The following is a 25,411-nucleotide window of genomic DNA, read 5'->3' as shown; positions in this document are numbered from 1 at the left end:
GTAAATTTAAATAATGTTTAAAATTTAGAGAGATTGGTAGTGGCTGTTTGCATTCATCTTAATAAGCATGCTGCATTCGAGAGTCACGCTTTTGAAATCTCTATCTGCATCGAGACTGTATAGTGTGTATTTATCATGAATGTGGCACCAGTGTGTTTACAAATAACCTGGCTGTCTTTTTCTCTCCCCTTTTTAACTTCAATTCTTCAAGCACAGAGCCTTCTGAATACACACGTGTATATATCTGCAGCACTGGTGAATTAAAACTGCTTCTGAGTTTCACCGCAGAATCGCGGTGTGACAGCCAAAAGAAAATACTTGCAAGCAAAAGGCAGGTAGCCGGGCAGAAGACTCCAACAGCGTGTGCAGGCATAATTGATGGAAAGGGATAAACAGACGAGGAAGACTCAGTTTTCAGAAAATCTCTGTGTTGGTAAAACTGCCTCAGTTTTGAGAGGTTGATCCTCCAAACGTCCCTAGCAGTGAGTAGATTTACTTCTGAGCAGAACTGCTTGCAGACTGTGGTTCTTAATCATTAAAAATGAGAATGTTTTATGTGCATTTGCACCGATTGCTGGACCTGAAATTTGGATAGAGTGGAAAGCAAATTAACACTAGAATATGATTGTTCCTAATTTAGTGCATCATTGAGTCTCACGTTTCCTGCTCTGTGGGTTTCTGCTATGTAAATATTGCGGTGGTGATGCACAATCTGTCTCCACTTTGTGCCAGTAATACTTAAATTAGGGGTCGCCTGAAGGAAGATTTTATGCTAGTTGCAGCATTGTCAGTTAATTATCTTAAAGGTTATTTGCTATAATCCAGTTTGCCTCTTTTTGAATGAAAAAAGTTGTGGTGAAATATGTTTGTCTTAGTGACAGCCAAGCCTGGGACAGCCAAAATCCCGATGTCAGAGCGGGTAGTGGGGGCATGCAGAAATGGTTTACACTCGTGTGTGTGCAATTCAAGTGGGAAAAAATATCTTTGTTAATGAAGCTCACATGTAGGGCTGTGCATAGATTCTTGCTTTCTCCAGTGCAGCTTAGAGATTTTCTGTGTGTTTTGTCACTTGCTGGTGGGTAGGAATAAGCTGCAGCTTGCCCCTTCCCCGTTCTCTTGTATCTCTGCTGCCCCAGGTGTTGTGAGTTACAGATTCTAAAAAAGGTCAAAGCAGAAATGGTGCTTTCATCTCCGGATGAAAGTGTGACAAGGTATTTGTTATTGGTCTGCCCTTTGCTTTGCGAGGCTGCCGCATCCCGTCTGTGGTGCCGAGGTGTTTCTAATGCTTGCTTTACTATCATATTTGGGTGCCATCCTGAGCAGTTATTTCAGGGTCACTGTTACTGTGTTACATGCCTGGATCTCTTTGTTCTACTACTCTATTTTGCCTGTCTTCCTGTTTGTGGTTTAGAACTAGAAAATCTGTGACCAGCATTGCACGTTATCCTTATTTTAAAAGCTCAGATCTGTTGCCAAAGGCATTGTTATAAATACGCTGCTAGAACAAGAGTGTGGGCAGGTAGATGCAGAATGAAAAAGTCAAATGACATGCTAAGAACAATAGTGCTTATTTTTAATTGTTTGTAAAATGCTCTTAATTCACTGAAATAATAAACTTATCTGTGGAATACCCCTGTCATTTGTACAGCCAGTGATGAGACTGGGAGAGTTATAACTACAGTCCCAGTATCACACATTAATGAAGCCACAGATGTTAAAATGCAAGCACTCTATAGTAGTAAGCATTATTCTTTGGATTTGTTTTGAAGCTGCTATTTTATTGGCACAACATTGGTTTCTTGATCACATCAGCCATTTTTCTGTGTGTGTGTTTCAATAAATGCTTTTCATTTAGGTTGCAAGCTTCTGTAAGCAGACACAAGTACAGATTTGTGGGGGATTGCATCTTGGTGTATTATTTTAACCATGCTTCATATATGTATGCTTCATATATTTTTACAAGTAGCAGCCTGTCTGTAAAAAGAACTGGCAGGTTAATCTGAGAACTTCTGGGCCTCGCACCACTCCAGTGTTGCTGGGCTTCCTAACAAAACTGGAGAAACAGTTTTCCCTGTAGTGTTTCCTGCAAACTTCTTAGCTGGGTTTGTATTTTGGTATGAAAAATGTGTCAGCTAGAAGAGCTCGGGCAGCCTGATTACTTCATATTTTTTCCAAAGCAAACATATCTCACCGAGGGAGCCTCTGGCTCTGCGTCCTAGAGACACACTAAAATGTAAGTAATAACTCTTCCCGTGCCACCTCCTGACAAATGCTCCACACAGTGGTTTTAGTAATCCTCATGTCCTAATGAAACACCTCTTCTGTTTTCCTTTTCCTTTTATTTTATTAAAGCGTTCGTGTCAGTAGGACTGAAAATATAGCTGTGGTTAATATGGTTGAGACTTGTGTACTTTTGCCATGTTATTAATCAAAGCTGAAAGCCTGGAAAAAATAAACGCGAGGGATTTGTGTGGTTGTTTGCGCAGCAGATAAGTTACCGGTCTTTGGTCTCTGGGATCATGGTTTATTATTCATTGGTTTTAAAGTTTGCTGCCCTTGGTCAACAGTATTTTATATTAAAATACAGTAATAAGCTTTTACAATCGGTTCCAGTTTGAGAGAGACAATTACCATAATAATCTTTCTTTGAATAAAGGCTGAGGCAAGCTCCTTCATCCTGGAAGCTGACAAGTTTGGGCAGAGAAGCCCCCAGACTGAAAGTATTGAGGTTCCTAAAAATCTGCCTATCAGACAAGCACTGTAGAGCTGGAGATGCTATAATGGTGTCCAAACAGAAGAGTGTTAAAGACTCTGCTGGACAAAAACAGGTTTACATTACCGTGACAGCACTGTTTGGGGTGTTGTTTTGGTTTGGCTTCTAGGCTAGTGTCATTTTATTTTTTTTAATATATTTTTAACTTGAAAAATAGCACGTGTAGTAAATAAATAGTAACAGTGTATTCTGGGTAAATAAAAAGACAACCGCTGAAAAAGTGCACTTCATGTTTCATCAAATTATGTATCAAATGTTCTCTATTGTCTAGAAATTTAAGATCTAGAAATGAAAAGTACTGGGGAAAAAAAGTATTATTTCTGTATTGGTTTGTTTGTTTTCCCAGCTGATGTGTTTTAGTAGGGGATGTGATTTCCAAAATTGAAAACTTCATCCTAAAGAAAGCTGGAGTAGCTGTTGGGAAAACCTAAGCGTTCGATAAATGTCAGAGCATGTTCAGAAATGAAGGAGAGAGGCAATAAATGTGACCTTGGCAGACTGAAAGTCAGATTCTGTTCTAAATTTTATAGAATTTGTGCTGCGTTAAGCAGAGAAGTCAGCTTAGAAATCCATGCTGACTGAGACTGAGAGGGACAAGTTAGTGGGAGAAGCTGCTGGCTTATCTAGGGAAGATCTCACTTTGGTGACTGCTGCTACTGCTCTCTGCTGTGCAAGTAAGTCCCATGCTTTTGCTAGCAGCACACCGGGTGAATAGAATACCTTCTCTATCTGTTTGTATGTGACGAGTGAATGGGGCATTGTTGCTGTAAGAGGATCTTCCCGAATTGTCTGTTTTTAAAATAAGATTCAGACAGAAGGGAAAACAGGAGAGTCGAGTTAAGGGGTTGCTTACACGTTTACATCAGCGTACTAATTGATAAATGTTTTCAAAGCACCTGCACATCACACCAGGAATAGGTAGCTAAATGCTGCTGCCAGCATTGCCTGTCAGGTAAGGAGTGTTAAGAACTAAGGTGAGCAATTCATAAATTCGAGCTGTTACAGGGACAAAACAGAAGAAATATCTGTGCATGCAGTATCCAAACGCACAGACTTCTCCTCAGAAAGCTTTTGGCATTTGTTTCTTGCATTCAGTTCTGTGCCATTGTACATCGTGTGCTCAGCGGCAGAGGAATAATATTTATGAACGCTAGCGATTTGACAGGCTGTAGAGCTTCTTTTACGGGCCTTTCCGGGATTATGAAAAATCTTAGGAATGCATTTATTTACACAGCATCCACCCAACAAAGGGATGGAAATTTCCAGCAGTGGTTCCCTCATAATGCTCTTTGTCTGGGACAAGCTGCCCCAAGCCACTGTATCTTGGAGACGATGCGCCTCGCGCTTGGGCCCTGTCCAGCTCCCGCCGGGCCCAGGAGGGCTCTGCCTGCTGAGAGTAGACCCCTTGCAGGGCTAACGGGGCGGTCAGGACCCCACGGGGAGCACAGGGTACCTTGTTGTGTGTTAAACTGATATACAGTCCATTATATTTGGTTATCTGCAAAGATCTGTAGTCCACATGAAGTGGGCAGCCCATATTCCTCACACGGGGGATCCAGGGATTTGGGTGGCATTGCTAGTGTTAGGAAATACAAACTCAGGTGCTTCTCTGTGTTTAAATGGAGAGTGATGCTGGGATTTAAGCACAGGCCACTGTCAGGCTGCTTGTTCTTAGAAGCACAAATTGATGCATGTATAACAATAGAGACTGCATTCGTGCTTAAAGTTTACCCATACAATTGTACAAAATGCGTGTTGTGTCACAGCTGAAGGCTTTTCTCTTAGGAGAAGTGCCTGAGGGCACATTTTGAGCCCTCTCAGCAGAGCAGAAGGGGACATTTTAACTAATTACTTGTGCCCTACCTGTTCCTACACTGGTACAATCAGTCCTGAGGGAGATGTGCCAGGTGGGAAAAGCAGGAAACAGATTTCACGGCACAGGACTGCAAAGGCTCCTGAAGCAAGGCAGAAACTCACACGAAACATTTTCTTGCTAATTCCCCCTTCCTTGCTCCCCAGCAAGCATGTATTGCATCTTAAATCTGTTTTCCTCCTCTCAATTAAGGCCAGTGCATGGGGTCAGGGGATCATAGAATCGTAGAATGTCTTGGGCTGGGAGAGACCTTAAAGCCCATCCAGTCACAATACCCTGCCATGGGGTTGTAACCCAGTAGACCAGGTTGTCCAGGGCCCCTCCCAGACTGGCCTTGAATGCCTCCACAGAAAGAATGTGCCTGTACACTACATTTCTCTGCTCAGGAGAACAGTCTTTACTAACCTTCATTGCCTGCCCAGCCAGGGACATGACCCCTGCCCTTCAGTATGTGCACCCACAGAGGATAGAGGATGTCACCTCTTTGGGGTCCAGGTGCCAATCCTGTCCTGATGCCAAACCTATCCCTCCATGTGGACACCTCCATGTGGAAGTGCAGTGCCAAGAACCACTTCACACAAGGCAAACTGTGAAGGCAACAATGTGCCCAGCCCTGCTTGCAAAGTACTAGCAAAGCAGGATCTGACATGACCTGTCGTGTTCTCACCAGATGGCCCTTTCTAAAGCTTACTGAAGGAAATTCAGAGGCCCTTACAGCCAAAATATTGTTTCAGGTAATTTCAGCAGCAGCAGACTTGCTGTCTTACAGCTCCATTCTGTGCTCGCTGCCATTCTCACAGGGCTAAAGCAGCTTTCTGAAAAAGCTCCCTCAACTGGAATAGAAAACCACAGTGAGGAATGGCTGCCCAACGCTATTCAGAGAATTAATGTGACATTAGAGATAATAATACAGAATACAAAAATAATAGTGATTCCCTTCTTGTAGACAGAACAAACTTCACTGCCAATACTATTCTTGCCCGTGTTTCTTTGTGACCATCTTCTTTTTGAGCATCAAACGCCTTCTGATTGTCCTGTAGGTACCTACTTCCAATTTCAGTTTTAAAGGTTTTAACGAATTACTTCAGTAACTGTAAGCCTCAAGTTAATTTTGAATGACTTAATTAAGGGCATCTGAGGATGCTGATCTTCATGTCAATTACTTTTCATTTTTCTGTATAATAATCATCATGCTCACTGGTTGGATATGATGTTTATCCAGGGAGCTGCTTTTGTGCTATGAAGTAAAGATTTCCTTGGCAGCAGCATCTCCAAACCAGTGTGCTCTCTAGGCTTCTTCCGTTCCCCATCCATTATATAATGACAGCTGGGAACTAAGGAAGAATATTTCTAGGACTCTCTTTGTTTACTTAATTTTATTCTTTTCTACTCTACATGAGCACACAGGAAGGCAATAACTACAATGAGAAGGAATCTAGTGAAAACGTAATGACAGCAATTAAAAAGCCTGGTGTCAGCCTTCCATTCAGGCTCAGTGCAAGGTGGAGACCTCAGTGGCTTGAAGCAGTTTTTGGGGCTGGATCAAGCAGGATCTGCTGGCCCATCCCAGCTTAAATGGTTGTCTCCACTGGTTCGGATGGTCTTGAGGAGCTGTGAAATGGAAACATGACTTGCCTGGTCACACAGCAGGGCAGGACCCACATCCGAGGACTGGGAACAGTAATGTTGGGCAGAGAAGATGACACTCTTCAAGACTGAAATAATAGATTTTCTGGGTCCCTGTTCTTCATCTCTCCCGCCCCTTTGTGGACTGGGGGGATCACAGAGTCCTTTCCACCTGTTGAGCTTTAGAGAGGACTTTCCTGTCAGAGTTCATGTACTGCTGCTAGGGGCTTATTTGAGGGGGGAAAAAAATCTCTATTTCATGTTGCTGTTGCTCTTTTTTTCTCGACCTTTTGTGTCCTTCCATCATCTCCAAGAGGCAGAATCATATCTCACACACACAGGCTGCCGACTAAGTCTTGCATTACAAAGTGATACATCCTCTGTATCCAGTAACTGCTTCTGTACTGGTGGAAGTTTACACAGGCGAGAAGAAACAAAAGGCAGTGATATTAAAGTCTTATTCACATCAAGATGTGATGAGAACAGGGCCTTGCTGGTGTACATACACACATTGTGGAATTCCCTCCCTGTTCATCCCAGACTTCAGTGGGTCACAGAGAACCCCCATGTATCTCCTCTTGCCAAAAGGAAATTTTTGACAAATCTTTCCAAGAATCATTTATTTTTCCCAAAGATCTTGTTTATAAATGCCTTCCTTTCCTCACGTAGCATTGTGACCAAAAGAGGCAAATGTCAAAGGATTCAGAGCAGAGGATATAAAAACATGCAACTAGAAAAGCTCTGTTAGTATAGCTCACTGTGATGGGAGTCCTCAGTTTGTCCTATGTGACTGCACTGGTTCTTTTGCCATTTCCTACTGCAAAGATGCTAAAAGAAGGCTGAGAGTTGTGTGTCAGTTTGGAGGCAGGACAGACCTGAGCACAGAGGAGTGGGAGACTTTTTCATGTTATAACCTGAAAAACATGCTCAGTTGACCCAGATATCATTGACCAGCTCCTAGCAGCTCGCTGACCTTTGGAAGTTCACCAAAAATAAAAGTGGAATTGTGACCCAGCTCTCTGTGATGGCTCTTTGGCGACAACTTGCAGAAGAAAAAGAAAATTAATTAAGCCTTCATTCAGCACCATCACAGCTGTTAGCTTATTTCCTACTCTTGACTTCCCCAAAAATATGGTTTCAACCTTCTGTTTGAAGGGAAAGTCATTCATTTGTGGTTAGGCTAATCACTCCTCCCCCAGGCACAGACCCAACTTCATGTGCTGCGAGCTGGGCTCCCTTTTGTTCATATACCTGTAAGCAAATCCAAGCGTTCTTTTTAAGCCCTGAAGCAGAGATTTCCACATTTCCTCTGCAGGGGGGTGCTTAAAGAATGTGTGTTTTCATTAATCCTTGAGAGAATTATCTTCCTGAATGCCATGCTTTTTAGGAGGACCCTTTGCCATCCACCTGCTTCCTCCCCTCCTCTGAAGAGCAAATCTGCCATTCTTCCAGGACACAGCACTCCCATTTCCTTAGGGCAGGTCAATGTGCAGGATTAGAGATAATATTCTCAGACCTGGGAAGATTTTAGTAGGTTTCTTCCACATATATCTGTGGTCTCCAAAAAGTCCTAAGTGGACTTCTGGGATTTATCCCCAATAATCTATCAAATCACAACAAAAACAGAGACTGTTTCTCAGGCAGTTGTGACTCAAAGACATTTCTTGAGTCAGTGGAATTGATGACACTTGTCTACATGAGTGCAGGGATTTGGTCTGCAAGGGAAAGTATTTCTAGATGAATGGAGAAGTCATTGAAGAAAAGCACATCTTCATCAGCAGGGCGGTGTTTCTAACCTAGTGACAGCAGAGTGCCTAAAAAGGACTTCCCCTCATTCAAGAGCTTGCTCATCTTCCAAGCACATCATCAAACCAGCGGTAGAGATTTGCTGGCAATTTCATATGCATTCAATGACCCCCATCTCAGACCTAAGTTTAATTCAAAGTTCAGCAGCAGGTTCTTTCTCATAAGTACTGCAACTCCATGGAACATGACTTCTGTTATCTTCTCCTTTTCTTCCACTGACCAGAGCACTCCATGCCAAGGCCCTGTCTGCTCATGAACATCTCCCTGGTACCTCCAAGCCTGCCATCCAAATCTCCTGAACAGGATCCCAAAGTAAACTGCTTTGGGAGACCTGGCTGTCCCCACATAGAACTGCCCAATGCAGTCCAGACTTCTAGAAATACAGCTGAGCATAGCACCATTGGCTATATTATTTCACATTATACAAGATAAATGTTGTTGTTTTTTTTCTACGTTAGACAAACCACAAGCAAGGTTTATTAGCAAAGGTCAAGGTAATTGATAACAACTATTGGTGGTTCCCAAAACATAATGCAGAGTCCTCACAACCAGTGCTTCCATTTGGAGTCATATCTGTAACTGAAAGGGAAGCCAGTAGATTTTGGGGAAATTTTTTTACTTTCTCGGTACTTTCATACATATGTGCTTGCTAACCCTTAGGAAAAGTGATCCTGTTTCTGATATTTTCCTCCATCTAAGAACAGAGGGCCTGAAGCAGCATTTGCAAGGAGCTCATTGCAGCCACCCAGAAGGACATGGATAGAGGCAAGGAAAGAGCGAATACTGAGTAAACTGCCCCAAGTGTTCCCAGGAGTGGGAATTCCTCTAATTCCTCCTTTTTATCAATAAAGGGAGACTAACTTGTCTGATCGCTGTCCCACATGTCCCAAAACAATTACTATTTTGCTTTAACTAACTCACTGTCTTTCATCCAAGCCACCGCTCAGAGGCAAGTGTGCCGCAGAGCTATGAGGTCCCTGAAGTGCTCTGTATCCCAATAGCTTCAGCCAGCTTGTTTCTTTAGTTTACCCAGTGATACACAAGGAAACAAAAGTGGATGGAGTAAAACTCTGTATAACACTGCACGTTACATGGAAATGTTTCGGGAGAAATGAAGAAGTTAGAGACTTCAATTTCCACGATCTTCTGAGAAGTCATGACAGGTACCTCAGTGGTTTTCCTGTCCATCCAAAGTCAACACAACCCTTCCACACATAATAAGTGCCAACAAGAGACTTGGATGTGGAGTTTTTTCCCCTTTCCTGTCTCCCCCAAAACACACTGATCCCCAGCTGTTACTTGGTGCTTGTGTTCTGTTCCCACTTTGGGACATACAGAAATTCATCACAAAGGCGGTAGGACTTCTTTGGTCTTGGCCTGCATCTTGTTTCCCTGAGAGCTGACTCCTACCAGCAGCTGAACTATTGGAAGTACAGGCTAGAAGTGTGAGATGATTGAAGACCATCAGCCAAAAAGAAAATTTAGGTCTATGGCTACACCAATCCCCAGATTAACACTATCAAAGTAAATGGTGTTTATAGAAAGTCTCGTTTTCTTCATATTAATATGAGTAAAAATCAAAAGAGCCTTAAGGGCAAATTTCATCTGCCAGAGTCGGAAAAGAGAGCATGGGGACAAAGCTGTAATTATGGGTATTTCCTATCTGCCGAAACCTGTGGGTGGAAGGGGAGGCAGTGAATAGGGCACATTCAATGGCATTAAAATCAGTTTCTTTTTCTGGACTTCAGCTCAGCACTGCAAATTAGCAGGGAGAAATTAAGCCTCTGAGTGAACAGGCAGAGAAGCCAAATTCTTTGTGCTACTCGTTGCTGCTTTTTTTCCCTTTGAGAATTCAAATTCATAACAGCCAAACCTGCAGCTGCATGCTGACAGGAGAATGCGCTGCGTACCTGCCGTGGTTCTGTGTTCAAGCCTCCACGTGCTGCTTTTCCTTTCAGGACGGGCCCTGCACACCATGTCCTGACCCCACAACCATCACTGGGTGCCCATCTCTCTGCACACCACTGTGGGCACTTGGGAGGGCTTCTTCCAACACAGCCACTTCTCAGGGCTGGGAAGGGCCATTCCAGACCTATCATGCACATATGAATTTCTCTTTTAAACAATAGCTATTCTGCAACTGAATGCTGATAGGAAAACAGGCACAATTAAAATGCATTTTTTTCTCACTGTGAAAAAAAAAATATATGTATATATGCCTTGTGCTAACCAGGAGCCTTAGATCATAGATTTGAATTATTCCAAAGAATAACATCAGAAAATGTCTACTTAAATCTTACGGTATTTTCACAGCAGTTAATAAATGGAGTGGTTTGAGGCTGTATCTTTTGTTAATGTTGTAATTATACATGAGACTGACTGGGATGTCACTAAGGCAGAAAGTATTATTATTATAATTAATATTGTTATTGCTATTAATGTAGGCTTGACCGGTTGCTCTGTAAACAAGACATTCGATCTGAAGCATCTGCAACTGAGTGCTGTCAGTCCCGCTATTCTCCGACCCCCTTAAAATACTGCAAGCTCTAGCATGAAATCCTGCTTACAATAAAATCATAGCTTTAACTATTGCTTTGTTAATGGCTCCTACAGAGCCTGCTCATATATGCAATGGTATCTGTGTCAATGGTATTTGTGTCATGTTACTGTTCAAGGTGGAATTTTTGTTTTTCTTGTTCCAGGATGTGATTTAGTGTTTAATTCATACTCCTTTGGTCAACCAATGTGTACCACCAGAGCAACGCATTTCATTCCCATCTCTGTCAATGGGCAATGTTTTCCCTCTGTTTGTGAGATTCCTCCCTTTAACCCCTACCAGCCCTCCCAGACAAGCAGACATCACTAGGCTGCCCATCCCAACCCGTGTGCCCACAGCAACCCATTCCCATCCCTGTCCCTCCATCCTCGCTGCCAGACCTGTCCCTGGACCCGGTGCCATGCTGCACAGGGTGCCCCTCTCATCTCCTTCCCCCCCAATGAGAATTGCACATTGCTTTATCCAAGAAGGTGTCAAGGTACTGTCAGAACTACAGAAAATATTCCCCCCGACCCCCTATTTTTTGGCATATCCTGATGCACAGAGCTTTATCATCAAGTCTCTCTTGGTAAGAACACACGTGGTAACGCTCAGGTTTTGCTCTGCTTCATACGTGTTTCTGCTGCTGAGCGGTAGCTGCAACACATTGCTGATTGCTTTGAACTCAGCACAGCACCAGCACAGAGTCCCTGGAAATGCAAAGTGAGGCCAGGCTTTGCTTGGCTCTCCCATTGCTGCTGATGTGTATTGGGATCACAGCTGAGAAATCCCCTATAGCGGCATTCAGGTGGGCCTCCCGCTGCTTCCAGAGATTTGGGCAGGATTCTTACAATAACCACAATATTACAATAACCATTTGTTTTTCTCCGGCTCCAGCCCAGCCCTGAGCTCTGAGCACAGCAGCCCTGGTGGGGAGGCCCAGCCATATGCCCAGATATGGGGATTCCCTCTGCCTGCCCCAAAACCACCTTCATTCCAGGTGTTGGTTAGCTTGTCCCCTAGGAGCCATCTCTGCACCCTGTCAACAGATGTGTTCTGATGGGAGAGCTGTGCTGCAGCTTCCCATGCCCGCTCAGCCCAGTTGCTGTCTCTCTTGCAGGGCGCATTCACGTTCCGCGGGAGCATGATCGACATGCCGCTGCTGAAGCAGGCACAGAACATTGTTACGCTTGCCACAGCCATCAAGATAAAATGATCTGGTAAATGGAGCGCTCACCATGGGGCCAAGAAAGCTTGTTTTAAAAGATGACTATAAGACTTTGGGGGGGGGGGGGGGGGGGGGCAGGGAGAGGAATCAAATACATCAAGCAGAAATTCATGGACGTTTTGCAGATCTGTCATAATTTCCTTGCCAGAATTGCTCCCAACCCAAAGTGCCGCTCGTTCTCAGTGCCCCACAGCCTGCCATGGTGCTATGTAATGGCTGTGTGATATCACGGCTATGGGGTCGTGGCTTCACAGGAGGACACCAGCAGCATTTGAGAAGTGAGCTCCCCTCAAATAACCAGTGGACACCGGTCATCCTACTATCTCTATTCCCGTGCCAAAGCCCATCCGAAAGTCGAAGCTCCGGGTACTCACACACCGACTGAAATAAATGTGATGAAACTCACCGCCCCATATGGGCTGCTCACCCCTTCCTACCCCCCATGTATCTGTGCCATTAAAACTGTCCCTACACAAGGCTCTGGCTCTGCTTTCAGCAGTCGCGGTTGAGGCGCGGTTCTCGGCGGCACAATGCAGCAGAACTTGTGCATATGGTCGCGAGTCAGATTTACATCACATTAGGGATACAGCGACAGGTCATGTGGGCCGTGTGGTTAACGGGCTTAGTAAAGCTGTTTTGAAGAGGTTAACCCAGCTTGTAGTAAGGGTAAATAAACATAACAACCGGGCATTGTCCTCTATTCAGCATGTACTCTTATATGGAGGGCTAAAGGGTATTGAAGCTGCAGAGGATCAACTTGTGGTTGCCAGAGGACTCCAATGAAGTTTGAAACACCAACAATCAGAGATTTTGTTTCTGTTCCTCATTAAATCATGAGCTTTTGTGCTCAGACTATGAACGACTGTTCTTTAAGAAATTAACAGAATGGGAAGTTTTAAACTATGCACCAGCCTTTTCATGACCTACACAGCAGCAATGCTGCTGCACTTAGACAAACACCGCGGGGAAGGCTGTTCTGTTTATTTAAATTTGTAAATAGAAAACAGTTGTTTTTGGGTCTCATTTCTCGCCACCTCCATGGCCGTTTTATTTAGGGAGTCGTGGCGCCTTCTCCCCTCCCATCTGCTCTCTTCTTGTGCTTCCTGCACCTTGAGCAGTGCCTTTTGAACACTTTGCTGAGTTCTGATGGAGGGGAGAGGAAAGGAAAAAAATAAAGAAAGCATGAGGAGAACAGAAACCAGCCTCAACCCAACACACCGTGCCTGGAGAGCTGCGGCTCAGCCAGGCCCCAGTGTTAGGGTACATACGAGATGATCCCCAGGTCTGAATGGCATGGGGCGAGCTGTCCTGCTGCAGGATGACCCATCCCAATGGTGTGGGGTCACCTATCCCAGAGCAGGGTGAGTTGTCCCTATAGCATGGGAACCACCAGGCTAATCAGATGAATGGAGAACTACCCGACGAGATTGTACCTTGTAGCCCCCCCAGCCCTAGCCCTATGAGACCCTTTGTTATTAATTCTTGGATGACTAAATTACGGGTAGCGATGTTAAAACATTATCGGGACTAATGAGAAACAATTACTTAGGAGATGATCTGGGACAGTCAGAGCCGGGTGCGTTTCTATCTCTCCCCACAGATTACATCTGTAAATCATCAGGTGCAGGGCAGTGTGGGGGTGAGGCCTGGCACAGGGAAAGCAAAATGGTCAGGATCTTTTTTATTTTTCCTTTCGCATAATTTTTTCATTAATCTCAATAGGACCCATGTGGCGTAGATTGTTTTATTCCCTTCGTGCCTTGACGGGAGGAGGAGTGGATCACCCCATAACGCCTGCATTGTCTCCACAGCCCCAGGAGTCCCGGCAGACCCTGGCCCTAAAAACTTTGTTCTGGAGGAATAAGGAACCCGATCCTGCACCTTCACCCCAGCATTGGTGCATTCCCATTTCCCCCAAAGTCTGTCAGATCCCCTCTGGCAGAGAATCCCACATTCATTTCCCAGCCCTAACGAGCTGCGCTTTATAACAAATAAAATCCCATTTATTTGTTTCTCAGTTTACTTTTGGGAGCACTACGTACTTCCCGGCTTTATTCTGTCCCTCTTTTTTCCCTTCTCTTTCCCTCTCCTCTCCCACCCAGTGCCAGGCAGGCAATTGATGAAACAAAACAGATTATAAGATTAGCAGCAGGATTTTGTGCATATTAATGATAGGGAAGGGCGCCGAATGGGTTTGTAATTGCAGATCTCGCACTCAGGATTGGGAACTGTAGCCCTGCTGCAGCAAAGACCCCCCTGTGAGGTTTTCACACTGGAACTTAGGGGAAAAGTGAAAAAGTAATTACCAGAGCACAACATTGAAATGTTAAAGCACTTATTCTTTCTTTCAGTGTTCTGTTTTAAAGGGGGAAAACGGGCAAAATGGAAAATAAATTACTTTCAAATAAGTAGGTTAGCACCTGAATGCTGGTGTGCATTTTCCCTTCTGCTGTTGCTTCTTTTTTTTTTTTTTTTTTTTCCTCTCCTTTTATTTTTTTTTTTATCAGATTCTAGCAATTATTGAGCAGGGCGCTGCTCGAGCAGCCATCTGGGTGGCAGAGCGTGGAGAGGGTAGAGGCACGGTGACGGGGGCAAAGCAGCAGCCAAGGGCTCTTCAAAGCCATGCTTGGAAATTTAAGAGGGTTTTTAAAATATATATATATATATACATATATATATATTTCCCCTTTATTTTTGTTTTGAAACCGGGGCTTGAAAGGAAAAGATTGTTTTGGTTTCCTCTCTGACAACGGCATCAAACGGCTCCCTGGCAGGGATGCGTTTCCCAGTGCAGCCCCTCGCCGCACTCCCTGCAGCACTGAGCAATGCCTGACCCAGGGCTGTGCCTCCTCCTGGGGTCCTGGGGACCACCTAACCTCCCCCCGTCCCCCCTGTGCAGATCTCCCAGCTATGGGGGCCACACTCTCTCCCCATCACCACCCACACTGCACCCATGCCCTGCTGCGATTCCACCACCAACGGAAATCAATAAACCTGGGAGAAATAGGCTCTGAAAACTTTTTGTCTGTATGACAGAAAAAGGGAGTACCTGCTCCTAGACAGCAGTTCCTGATTTTGAACTGGGGAAGAAGGGAAGGAGTTAAAAAAATGAAAAGCAAGCACAGCTTTGAGTACATTTCATCCATTCCATGGCTATTTTGGAGAACCATGCAGCAAGCGGAGTGGAGGTGAGGTATTGCCTTGTTTTCTGTTTCTCCTCAAGCCCTTTTCACCCCCCAGCCCTAAGCATCCCTCTCCAAGACAGGGGCAGGAGGGACTCCACTCCCTGCACTACAGGAATTGGGTGCCCTAGAAGAGAGATCAGCATCCCACCGTGCTCCAGGGCTGTTGCTTCCCAGCACAGGGTTGATACTCCCAAAACCGTGCTGCAAACCGATGCTGAGTCTCACACTTCTTATTTTGTTCCTATTTCTGTCACCAAAAATCCCCTCTGCTGTAACACTCCACCGGAGGGGTGGGAGGGAAGGATAATAAATTTTTTTTTAATTGCTTCCCCGGCTATAAATTGTCATGCATTGGGCTACTTTTATTTTCCTTGAACAAAAGTACAATTGACAGTGGGGCTTAGGGAAAAACAAGAGAGGGCTTCAAGCCCCATGGCTCCCCTGTGCAATGAACCTGAGCCGGGGGGGGGGGGGTGGAGGGGTGGCTGTGCCCAGAAGTTGAAGGACACCGAGAGCCACAACACAACAATAGGGAATTTTATGTCTCACCGACTGTTTTTGCAGCTGCATCTTGCTCCCTCCTCCTCTCCTCTCCCCCCATTATTCCATGTGAGAACCAAGTACAAAAATATAGAGCCATGCTCTCCCTCCGTCCTGAGCAAGTGTGCATAAATCCAGACACCACAGAGGTCTGGGACTGGTTGTTACCAGCAAGGGCTACGTGCAAACACAGCATTTGTTCCGCACTTCTGTACTGCATTTTGCTTTTCTTGTCACAGATGGAAGGACATACCTGAAGAGCGCTGCTGGCATATTTGGTTGCAGTGCTGGCCCCCACACCCCCACCTTGCTGTTTCCCACTATCCTCTCCATGCACGCACCTGAACATCCCAAAAATCCCAGCAAAGCCCCTCTTCCCACAGACCACAAGCAGAGGCTGAGGGATGGGGATGGATGAGTGTTCACCCGTGCTCTCCAGTGAGGCTGTGCTGGGCAGAAGGGCAGGCAGAGCTCAGCTGACTTTGTGGCAGATGGAAGTACAAACATCTGACAAATCTATTTGTAAAACAAACCAGCAAAATCATTTAAAAATAAATAAATGAAAAATCCTTTAGAATACCAATTGCACCATAAGTCACTAAAAAAAAAAGCAATGACTTTTCTTTGGAGCAGGCTAGGTCAGCATCTGACACAGAGCCTTGATGAGGGAGTTGAACTAGGCAAGCCCCATGGTATGTTCTATGCCTCTCAAGCCTCTACCCTCACTGCCTCATGGAACAGTGGGCACAGGGCCCTCTGCAACCCACTGGCAACCACAGCAGGTGCTGCAGCCACAGTGTGCAGCTGCCTCCTCATGACAGGCACAGCATTTACCTGTTCAGTGTGGCAAAAATGCAACCACGAGTCTTTTCACCTTAAGGCACAGTCCTCTTTCTGGTCTCAAGTTTATGACGGTATTTATATTATTTAAAACTCTTTTAAAACCATCCCAGACGCATCATCACTGCATGCAGCATGCAACCGCTTCCATGCAGCACAGGAAGCAAATAATCCCTTTTGCACTGCATTATGGAACCGAGAATTTGCAAAAAGCTTTACAACTCTGACATTCAGTTCAATTTCAGACTAATATCCCACCCTGGTTATCATTTTGGATGATTTTTAATCAGGTATATTCTCTGCTGTTGCTCTTACAGAAAACATCTTGCTAGCTGAGCTGTGAAATGCAGCAAAGCCACCAATTGAAACAAGAAGATATTGTCCAAACTGAAATGTGTCACACCCCCACACAGCGTCCTGAGCATCCAGGTGGTAGGGGACACTTTTCAGCCACGTGCAAACCGTGAACCGTATTAGAAATGAAGTCTCTGTATTAAAATAGGCATTTCTGAGCCTCCCACTGACATCCGCCGCTATTCAGCACGGTGACATCTTCCCTGGCACCAGCGGGCTGGGAGCTCGTGCAGACATCACCAAGCAATTTCCTACTGCTCTGCAGATATCAGAGCTTTCCAGCAACGTGTGCCGAGAAAGTACAAGGGATGCAAGGTGATGGGGGAATGGGGAAGGGGCCATGGGTGTTTTTGTCCTACACACGAGGGTGGAAGCTGTTTTACAGTCCTCTGTTAAAGCAGCATATTGCTGATGTCACAAATTATGTCATTTTTCAGCAAGCTGTTAGGGAGCAGCGGGATGCTTAGAGGTCCCAATCTGAGCTCACAGCTTGAGGCCTCATCATCCATTGAAGTCAAGGAAACACTCCAGTCCCCCGACCCTGTGTTTACAAATAATATATCAAGAATCAGGATTCCCACAAATGAACTTTCTGGTGTCAAGCTAAAGGAGATATGTGTGTATACATACATATGCATATGCACTCACACACATACATACATGTATATGTGTATGTGCATGTGTGTGTGTATAGTGCAACTGAAGTCTGCAGTTTGCCATCAGGTTTCCTTTGAACAAGCATTTTCTGTTCTTCCGTGGTGTTTAGAAGGAATGCTTCACCACCACTTCTACGGCCATTTCATACACAGGGCCCCATCAGAGTCAGAGTGATCAGCACGAGAAGGGAGTACAGTGTAATCCTATTTGTTTCTACTTTTAAAAATAGCTGGGTTTCTGTGTGTGTGTCCAGTGCTTATATAACATAACAGAGGTCTGATTTATAAACACCTGCATAAGAAGAGATGTAATGATGCTGGAGTACATTGTAAAAAAATAAAGCAACAAAAGAAATGTCCAAAGAGAGAGCAATTGGTAGAGCGAACCAGCTTTCAAGGCTCAGCTTCTCTCTTTGATGAGCCGTATTTATAGACATATGAATATGTTATCCCCCCATTGGAGCAGGATAAGCTTCTGTGTCCTCCTGACACTCCACACATACCTGGTGGCTTACAGACTTCATTAGATGACAAAAACTGCCTATTACATGACCCAAGGTTGTGGCACAACCCAAGAAAAGGAATTAAATCCAGAGCTAACTGTGCCAAATTCATCACTATATGCTTTTACCCCAGACATTGGTGATAGCCAAGGCTGCAGTGCCCAGCCACATCTCCCAGCCACAGCTGCTGCAAGCACTACCACTGCCGCATGACCGGCACAGGGTGCTGGCACAAGAGGTGACCAAGAGGTCCTTTACATTGTTCTGCCCTCTCACTAAAATGATTGCAATATTTTGCTATTTATTTACCAGTGTAGTTGGCTGTACCTTCCTCTACTGGAGTGATATACCAGGGCTGGATCAGCTTCTCCTCCGCAGCATATCCCTGGTTTAATTACCTCTGCTGCTATCTCCCTCTATCTGCACAATAAATACAGTTGCTTACAGAAACATGATTACAGGATTAGAGTTACTGGGCCCTCGCCCAGACAAATGCCGTGACAGAGCGTAGCACTGGCACCTCCAAAAACTGCGCTGACCTCAGGCATCTGTACTTCAAAGGCCACGGCCACAATCTGAGCTTCATTAGCCCTCAAGGCTGACGTTACAGGAGCACTACTTCCTCAGCCGCTAATGGGAAACACTCTCCTCCATTTGCTGTTGAGGTGTTAAAAGTTCCTCTTAATGTCAGTTACTGAGCCACAGCTCGGCTGGTTCCCGATGATGCCTTGTGGGGCAGGGCTCAGCCTGTATCAAGGGCAGCAACCTCCTGCACCTGGGGGAAGGAAGGCTGCATATGGATGTGCCATCTCTGAGTGGCTGAGATTTGTGGTGCACGCAGGGAGAGCTCAGCAGCTACCTGTGAGTCGGGGTAATAATTCCCCTGGTCGATCTGCACCTATACAAGAAAGCTTAGGAGACAACTGGAACATTTGTCTTTCCTCTGTTGTTTCTATCTACGCAATGTGTTCGGGGACACTGATGAGTTGTGATGGTGTTTGTACAGTCCTAGCATGGTCATTCAGGGTTTGTAGCCGTAACTCTAACAGCGCAGGAATATGTGGGGGATGAGGCCACATCATCAGCTTGCACAAAGCAGCCAGGCTGGGTGTACTGGAGGAAGCCTCAAAGTTTAGGGAATATTTGGAAATGACAGAAGACTAGGAAACCAGCAGGTAGTTTTATATGAGGATGAAATGTCTGAAATGTTTTCTTCTGTGTCTTTGCCTACGGGATGGCTACTGCTATGTATGCAGCAGGAGCTGAATAAAGATGCATGCCCACAAACTCTCTTCCAGGGTCAGTCCCCAGAAACAGAGACTTCTCCAGGGCTGAGGGGTGCCGTGTGACAGGACTCCCTGGGTTCTCAGGCACTAGCAGGATCACGTTGGCTCCCAGAGTTATTCCAGCTTACACATTCAGTAGAGCCACGGGCTTGCTTCGGCTCACAGGCTTAGCCCCATTCCCTCAGCTTGCTGGATGCTCATAAGCCTGACACATTGTCAGAGCTCACTGCAGATCCCCAGGCTTTGCTCAGGGTTAGGAACTAAGGCAAGATGAGAAGCTGAGCAAGAAGAATTCGTCTGATTTTCAGCTAAGCAGCTTCTCACCACAGAGGCTTACACAAAGGCATTTATTTCCCAGGAAGTTGTCGCTGGATTTCCTTTTAAATTAAATTACAATCTTTCAAAGAAACGGGAAATACCCCTTTTCTCCATGAATTACTGATTCTTTCCAGGCTTTCCTCACACCACACACACGGGGCAGTGACCCCAGCTGAAGATTTCCATCACCCCAGGCCTGGGCAGCGCATAAAGCGGACTGCAGAAGGCAGCAGGAGGGGTGCAGCGGTTCTGCGGTCTGTGCAAGGGGCTGCTCCAAGGAACCAGCCTTTGGAAGAGTTAATGGAATCCTGGTTGTGCCCATAACCAGGTGTCTAGAGCCAAATCAAGAGGGGGAAAGAAGCTTCCCACTGCTTTGACCATGCCAGCTGAAGGAAAGCTGAGCCGTGCTCTCAGCGCGCCCGTCCCAGCCTCCTGCTCACACGGGCAGGATGGCCTGTCAGCCTGTCACACTGCCGGGCTCCTGGGGTTTACAGACTCCTCAGTGCTACCCCAAGCAAAACCACAAACCCATAAAGCAGCCTTTTCAGTGAAACCTTCTGCCATTTGCCTGAAGCCAACATATCATTCGTTTAAAAAGGAAATAAAAAGAGCTCATTCCCCCTTGGGAAGTATCCCTTCCCCAGCTCTCTCTCCTGGCCCAGGCCTGGTCTGGTGGCTCTGCAGGACTCTGAGGAGGCTGCAACCCACACTCCTCACACACAGCAAAGCCCACTGGTCTGAGGGGAGCCTGCTTGAGCAAGGACTGCAGGAATGACCACATGGCTTCAATCAGAGCTCTAAAGCCACATAGGATGGCTCGTGCTCACTCCTGACCCCCACCCCTTTTCTCCTGCTAAGGCCCTGCCATTTGCTAACAGAGCAATGTGCAGTGGGTTCTCTCTTACCAACTCACACCACACCAAAACTACTTGCTGGAGATATTGCTGTGGATGACACAGTTGGAATCGCGTTGTGTTTACAGGTGGCAGGTCAGAGATGTCACCTTTATTTTTTTTATCGAATTGCTGAGAACAGAATCAAGTCCGTCAAGGCTGAACTGCGGTAACACCACAATAAACACAACAGCAATAGCACAGTGTGAGCAAAAAGTGGCAACTTCAAGCTGCAACTTATTCACAATATGGGAGACGAGCTCTGGCAAGAGTTACGCAGCCATCAATGCATGCATCACAGGGCAGGAGTGTAGCAGAAGCAAAAGTCTGCTGACAGCACAGTAAACAACAAGCTGAAGACTGAAACAAAAACTAAAACACCCTGGAATACAGATTTTGGAAGCTGGCACTTAGCCTATACTAGGAGCTGAAATCTCATTGCATTTTACATCTATTTTAACTGAGTATACACCTTCGGAGTGAAAAACTCAAATAGCATTTATAGTCTAGTTTCCTGAGATGCATTCACATGAGGAAAAGAGAGCATTCTCCTACCTCCCTAGCAACAGCAGGAGAGACCGTGATGTTCGTGCTATGTGAAAAAGGAACAGCACAGGGACAGCAGTAGACTTCTCCAAAGTGCAGAATATGAAAACAAAGCTAATGGGAGAGAAAAACAGCCTGCCATGCTTCCTCGGGACCTAACCCCACAAGGTGCCCTGCATAGAGCTAAAGGATAAGATTTCAGAAAATCTCAGTTACTTTCTAGTTCACCACTTAAGTCCCAATAGACAGTGCTTATGGAGCAGCTAAAAACTGACAGTGTGACATCGTGCCTCTCAAGTATCCTCCTGTGTATGTTGATGAACCAAGCCCAAGAGGACTCGTCTAGACTTCAGATCCAAGGTTAAGAGTGCCAAACTAGCAATTAGGACAAAACATCTGTTTCTCTATAAGTAGCCACTAAGACACAATAATTTTGAATTCTGTGTTTCAGCCTTTAGTATATCCAAGCTCCAAAGTCATAATATATTTCATAGTTACAGAGGCAAACATCATCAAAAGTTTACTTGCAAGGAAAATCAACCAGTACTTTGCCTCTTGTAGGATGCACTTGGGGTGCCATGGTAGCGAGCTGGGGGAGAAGAACAGACCTCAGGACTGTTCACTTTGTCCACAGAAGAGCTGTCAGGATACACAGAACTGGTGCTTGCTCAAGGCAGCCGTGCTGGCTCCTGCTCTGCTGGAGAGAGGAACGTTTGCCACATGGAAGCAGAAAACATTGGCAGGGAAATATCTTCAATTTCCAAACTTGAAAAGGAGTAGTGCAAGCAGGAGAAATAAAAAGCAGGATGGGAAATAACATTCACCTGGATGCTTGGATTTTAGCTTAAGGCACTAACCCTATGGTTTTGGGTATATTTGGAAAGCAGTGGATTGGTTTTGTTTTGTTTTGTTTTTTATTTGTTTGGGTTTTTTTGTTTTTACACTGGGCAGAAAGCAAGATTAGAGGTAACTTCTGAGCCTCAGATAGGGAAAACTCGTGTGTGTCCATCACCTGTGGGCTGGGACAAGGATGAGCAAGGACTCCTTGTTAGACACTAACATTATGCTTTACATATATACATATATAAATATATATGACTATGTTGTTATGTAAACATACACTGGGAAAAGACAGTGAGAGAGGCCTGAGCAGTGCACTGAGCATCCCTTCAAGGAAGATGACATTTCTTCTAAAGCAATGGACACTGCTAGTTTCCCAGCCCTAGGGCAGGTGAAGCTCGTGGTCCATGCCTGACCCAGGCTACAGCAGACTGTATCTGCTGTATTTGGAAACTTTCCTTTCTAGCATCTGTTAAAAAAAATTATTAGCAGGTGCTGAAAAATGTGTCCTCCAAACGAGAGATCCAGAGCCAAAATACCAGAGGGGAAAAAGTCATTTCTTGACAACCACCTGACTCCAGGGCTCGATGAGACAGAGAGACAATCTGCTGCCATGGGAGATGCCAGATAGAGGAGGGAAACGCAGCACCTCAAGTAATTAGTCTAATTTTTTTGAAGCTACAAGTGGCAAGGGCCAATTCCTTGCCTCTGTGAAGTTATAAGCCTGGCGGTCCCCTCTTGTGCTGTAAAAGGGACCTAGCAGCTTGAAGGTGATCATAAGAGGCTTGGTTACCTACACACCACCCAGAGTAACCAAGTGAGGGCATTTAGCATTGCTGTACGGATGGCACAGTGCTATGTAAATATACCCCAGCAAACCCAGGAGAATAAATTCTTACGTGCCACGTAGTTACACACACGTGGCACATAAAATGAGCTGATATAGAATAAATATGCAGATGTCTGTGCCTATACCTATCCCAGCCTCCCCTACAAGGTTATTGCATTACCAGTGTGTTGACATAAAAATGCAGTTTTATAGGTTACATCTAAACAGAAATGTGTGAGAAGGGATTTTGTTTTGGCTATAGCCCAATCTCTAGTTATAATTACTGTTTTTACTACCACAGCTCCTACCGCCACCACGTTGAATTGTGAGCCCCTTGGTTCTACCCAGCAAGAATGATCCAGCTCTAAAATCACGGCAGGTGAAAGAGGGAGAGAGGCAATGTGATTTCTGCAAGATGGTGCAGCAGGACAGCAGCATCACAATTGGTGTTGCTCCGCTTGGGGTTTTGCAGCAGAGACAGCAGTGGTAACTGGCTCTGGTGGCCACAGCCATGGTGGCAGAAGGGCCAGCAGCCTCAAGTGTGTAGGCCAGCCATCTGGGCCCAAGGAAGGCATGACATCTTCCTCATCCCCTCCATTCTGCACGTGTGGGCAGTGAGGCTGGAACAATTGCCACCAGTAGGTCTACTGGGGTTGCAGTGCATTCCTATGGGTACAGTTCTCTGCCCAGTGCATGGGTGATTCAACCATGCCTCTTGGAACAGAATGGAGGGAAGGCTGATATTTCCTAGACATAGGAGAAAAAAGGATTTCCACATCCTACTAAGGGAATTATTTCTTCCTATAAGAGCAATGTTGGTCTGTCTTGAGGGCGCTGTTAGGATTAGCTGAGTTAGCAATCCATATTGTCAATTAAAATCTAATGTTGTCCCAAAGAGACCCAAAATAAGATTCACAAGCAAGAATAACTAGGTTTGCAAAATGATAATGGGCAGCAGAAACATCATTTAGGAAGGAGTCCATCTAATGATCCCGCTCAGTTTTTGCCTTTGGGTAGACATGTACATCAAGCAATTTGCACACATACAGCTCCCCAAAAAACACTTCAGTCCACACACTCCACACACACCCTTCTTGTGCTGCTGTCCCCAGCCACGTTGGCTCCAAACATCCCTGGGTCCTCCAGGGCCCCCATTTCCCAAAGCACCCCTCCCAATGGCAGCGGGGTGGATGGAAATATGGTTTGCCACAACAGAAATGCAAGCTTGGAATACAGCAATACAGATTTGGCTCTCCAGTGTAGCAGATCATGTTATAATTTCTGTGCTCACAGACAGACTTGAAGTTTCAATAATGCTTGGCTGAAAGATATAGCTGAGTGTCAGCTGCACTGAAGTGTAGCCTGCAACCAGTTTCTGGCCCTGCTCAGCTACACACAGTATTCCCCACCACTCTGCCTCTGCCACATCACCCCCTGAGTCAGTGACAGCTGCAGGCAGACAGCATCCCTCGGCAAGGCAGAACTGCAAGTCCTCGGGAGCGAGTGTCTGAATACATGCGGGGTTCATAAGAGATTGCTAACACATTGCATGCCCCTGTGGATCATTTAAATAAGTCGGTGACAGTGACATCACCAAGAAGGAACTCGGTGTCACCCTAACGACTGAGACCTGTTAGCTAAGTGTGATTGTCATTGCACCAAAACCCACAAACCTTCCTCAAACAGAAGAACACCCACACAGCACGCTGCAGAATTTGGTTGCACAGATGTGCGCCGCACTCCTTCATGCATGTAAAGCTTTAACATGGCAGGTGAAGGAGCCCTGTGGCTCCTGGTGCACAGTGCACCTGTAAACCCAGCCATCCTTCATATCACCATACGCACACCTGTCCCTAGTGTCACCAGGGAGATCCCCTCAGCTCCATGGCCTTTCCAGCCCACCCCTGTGCTGCCCTGGGCCTGGCCGTGCTCTATCACAGTGCTGGGCAGTGCTGCAGCCATGCTTCTGGCAGCCAAGTTGGGCCCAAGCAGGCTGCTCCTTGATGGTGCGTCTGCTGCCAAAGGGACACTGCGTGCACCCTGCAGACCAGCCTTCCTGTCCCTGGGGAGCTGCAGGAACATGATCTGAGGGATGTCAGTGTGAGGCTGGTGCCAATGCAGAAGGGAGAGCTGTGTGTCTGTTGGCTGCAATTGCAGCAGTGGCCTATCTCCAAAGCAGACACAAAGCAGAACTGTAGCAGTGGAGGTGAGAATAAACTGCTTTATGGTGGCTTGCAACCAGTGAATGTAGCTCCACTGAAAAGGCTATAAAATGCTGAAAAATCCCACTCGCCTGCCTTCTTCACTGCCCACTGCAAATACTCAGTGCCTTCCACAGCTCTGTGGTTGGCCTCAGGATCTTCCCATTCCCTGCTCACCATCCAGAAGCAGCCCCATGCAGGTTACGTGAGCCCACCCCCAAGCCCCAGCTCAGTGCTGCTGGTGGGCCAGTGTCACAGTGCCTCTCATACACAACCTGAGAACTGGCATGGTCTGCATCCTCTGAGGATCCAACAACAAACACATCCAGCACCTGAGCCTGGGGAGAGGAGCATGTACCCCTAAAACAGGGGAAGAAAGCTTTCAGTAAAACCTTCTTGGCTGGGTGGTGGTAATGTGAGAAGCAACTTGAGGCTCCCACTGACCGCATTTCTAAAGGAGACTTTTCCTTTGGGGAATAAAGGCTCCCAGGGCCACCCCGGGGCTGTGCAGTGAGGTTGTGACACTGGGCTTCCACAAGCTACTCTGGAAGACATCACAGCCTGAAGGCTGGAGGGAG

At 45.9% G+C, this 25,411-nt stretch overlaps 1 protein-coding gene and 1 long non-coding RNA gene across 10 annotated transcripts in view; one reads left to right on the top strand and one right to left on the bottom strand.

Moving 5' to 3' along the window:
• CLYBL (citramalyl-CoA lyase) overlaps positions 1–13,864 on the top strand; it is a 152,050-nt gene extending 138,186 nt beyond the window's left edge. For 2 of the 9 annotated variants that reach the window (XM_085535903.1, XM_085535929.1), the window contains 2 exons: positions 11,735–11,834; positions 11,991–12,318. In XM_085535903.1, the coding sequence (XP_085392029.1) occupies positions 11,735–11,830 (96 nt within the window). In that variant the 3' untranslated portion in view covers positions 11,831–11,834; positions 11,991–12,318. Of the gene's footprint in view, positions 1–216; positions 2,999–10,522; positions 10,668–11,734; positions 12,319–13,564 lie in introns of those variants that run through there. The other 7 variants (XM_085535887.1, XM_085535926.1, XM_085535916.1 and 4 more) reach the window with 5 other exon arrangements.
• Positions 1–25,411, bottom strand: part of LOC107307981 (uncharacterized) — a 55,899-nt gene that overhangs the window by 28,704 nt on the left and 1,784 nt on the right. The gene's annotated exons all lie outside the window — the stretch shown is intronic.

This window comes from Coturnix japonica, chromosome 1 (genome assembly GCF_054131305.1).
Source record: "Coturnix japonica strain WE chromosome 1, WE-NBRP24, whole genome shotgun sequence".
NCBI classification, from domain to species: domain Eukaryota; kingdom Metazoa; phylum Chordata; class Aves; order Galliformes; family Phasianidae; genus Coturnix; species Coturnix japonica.
Note: the sequence above shows the minus strand (reverse complement) of the source record. Positions and strands in the feature narration are given on the sequence as shown.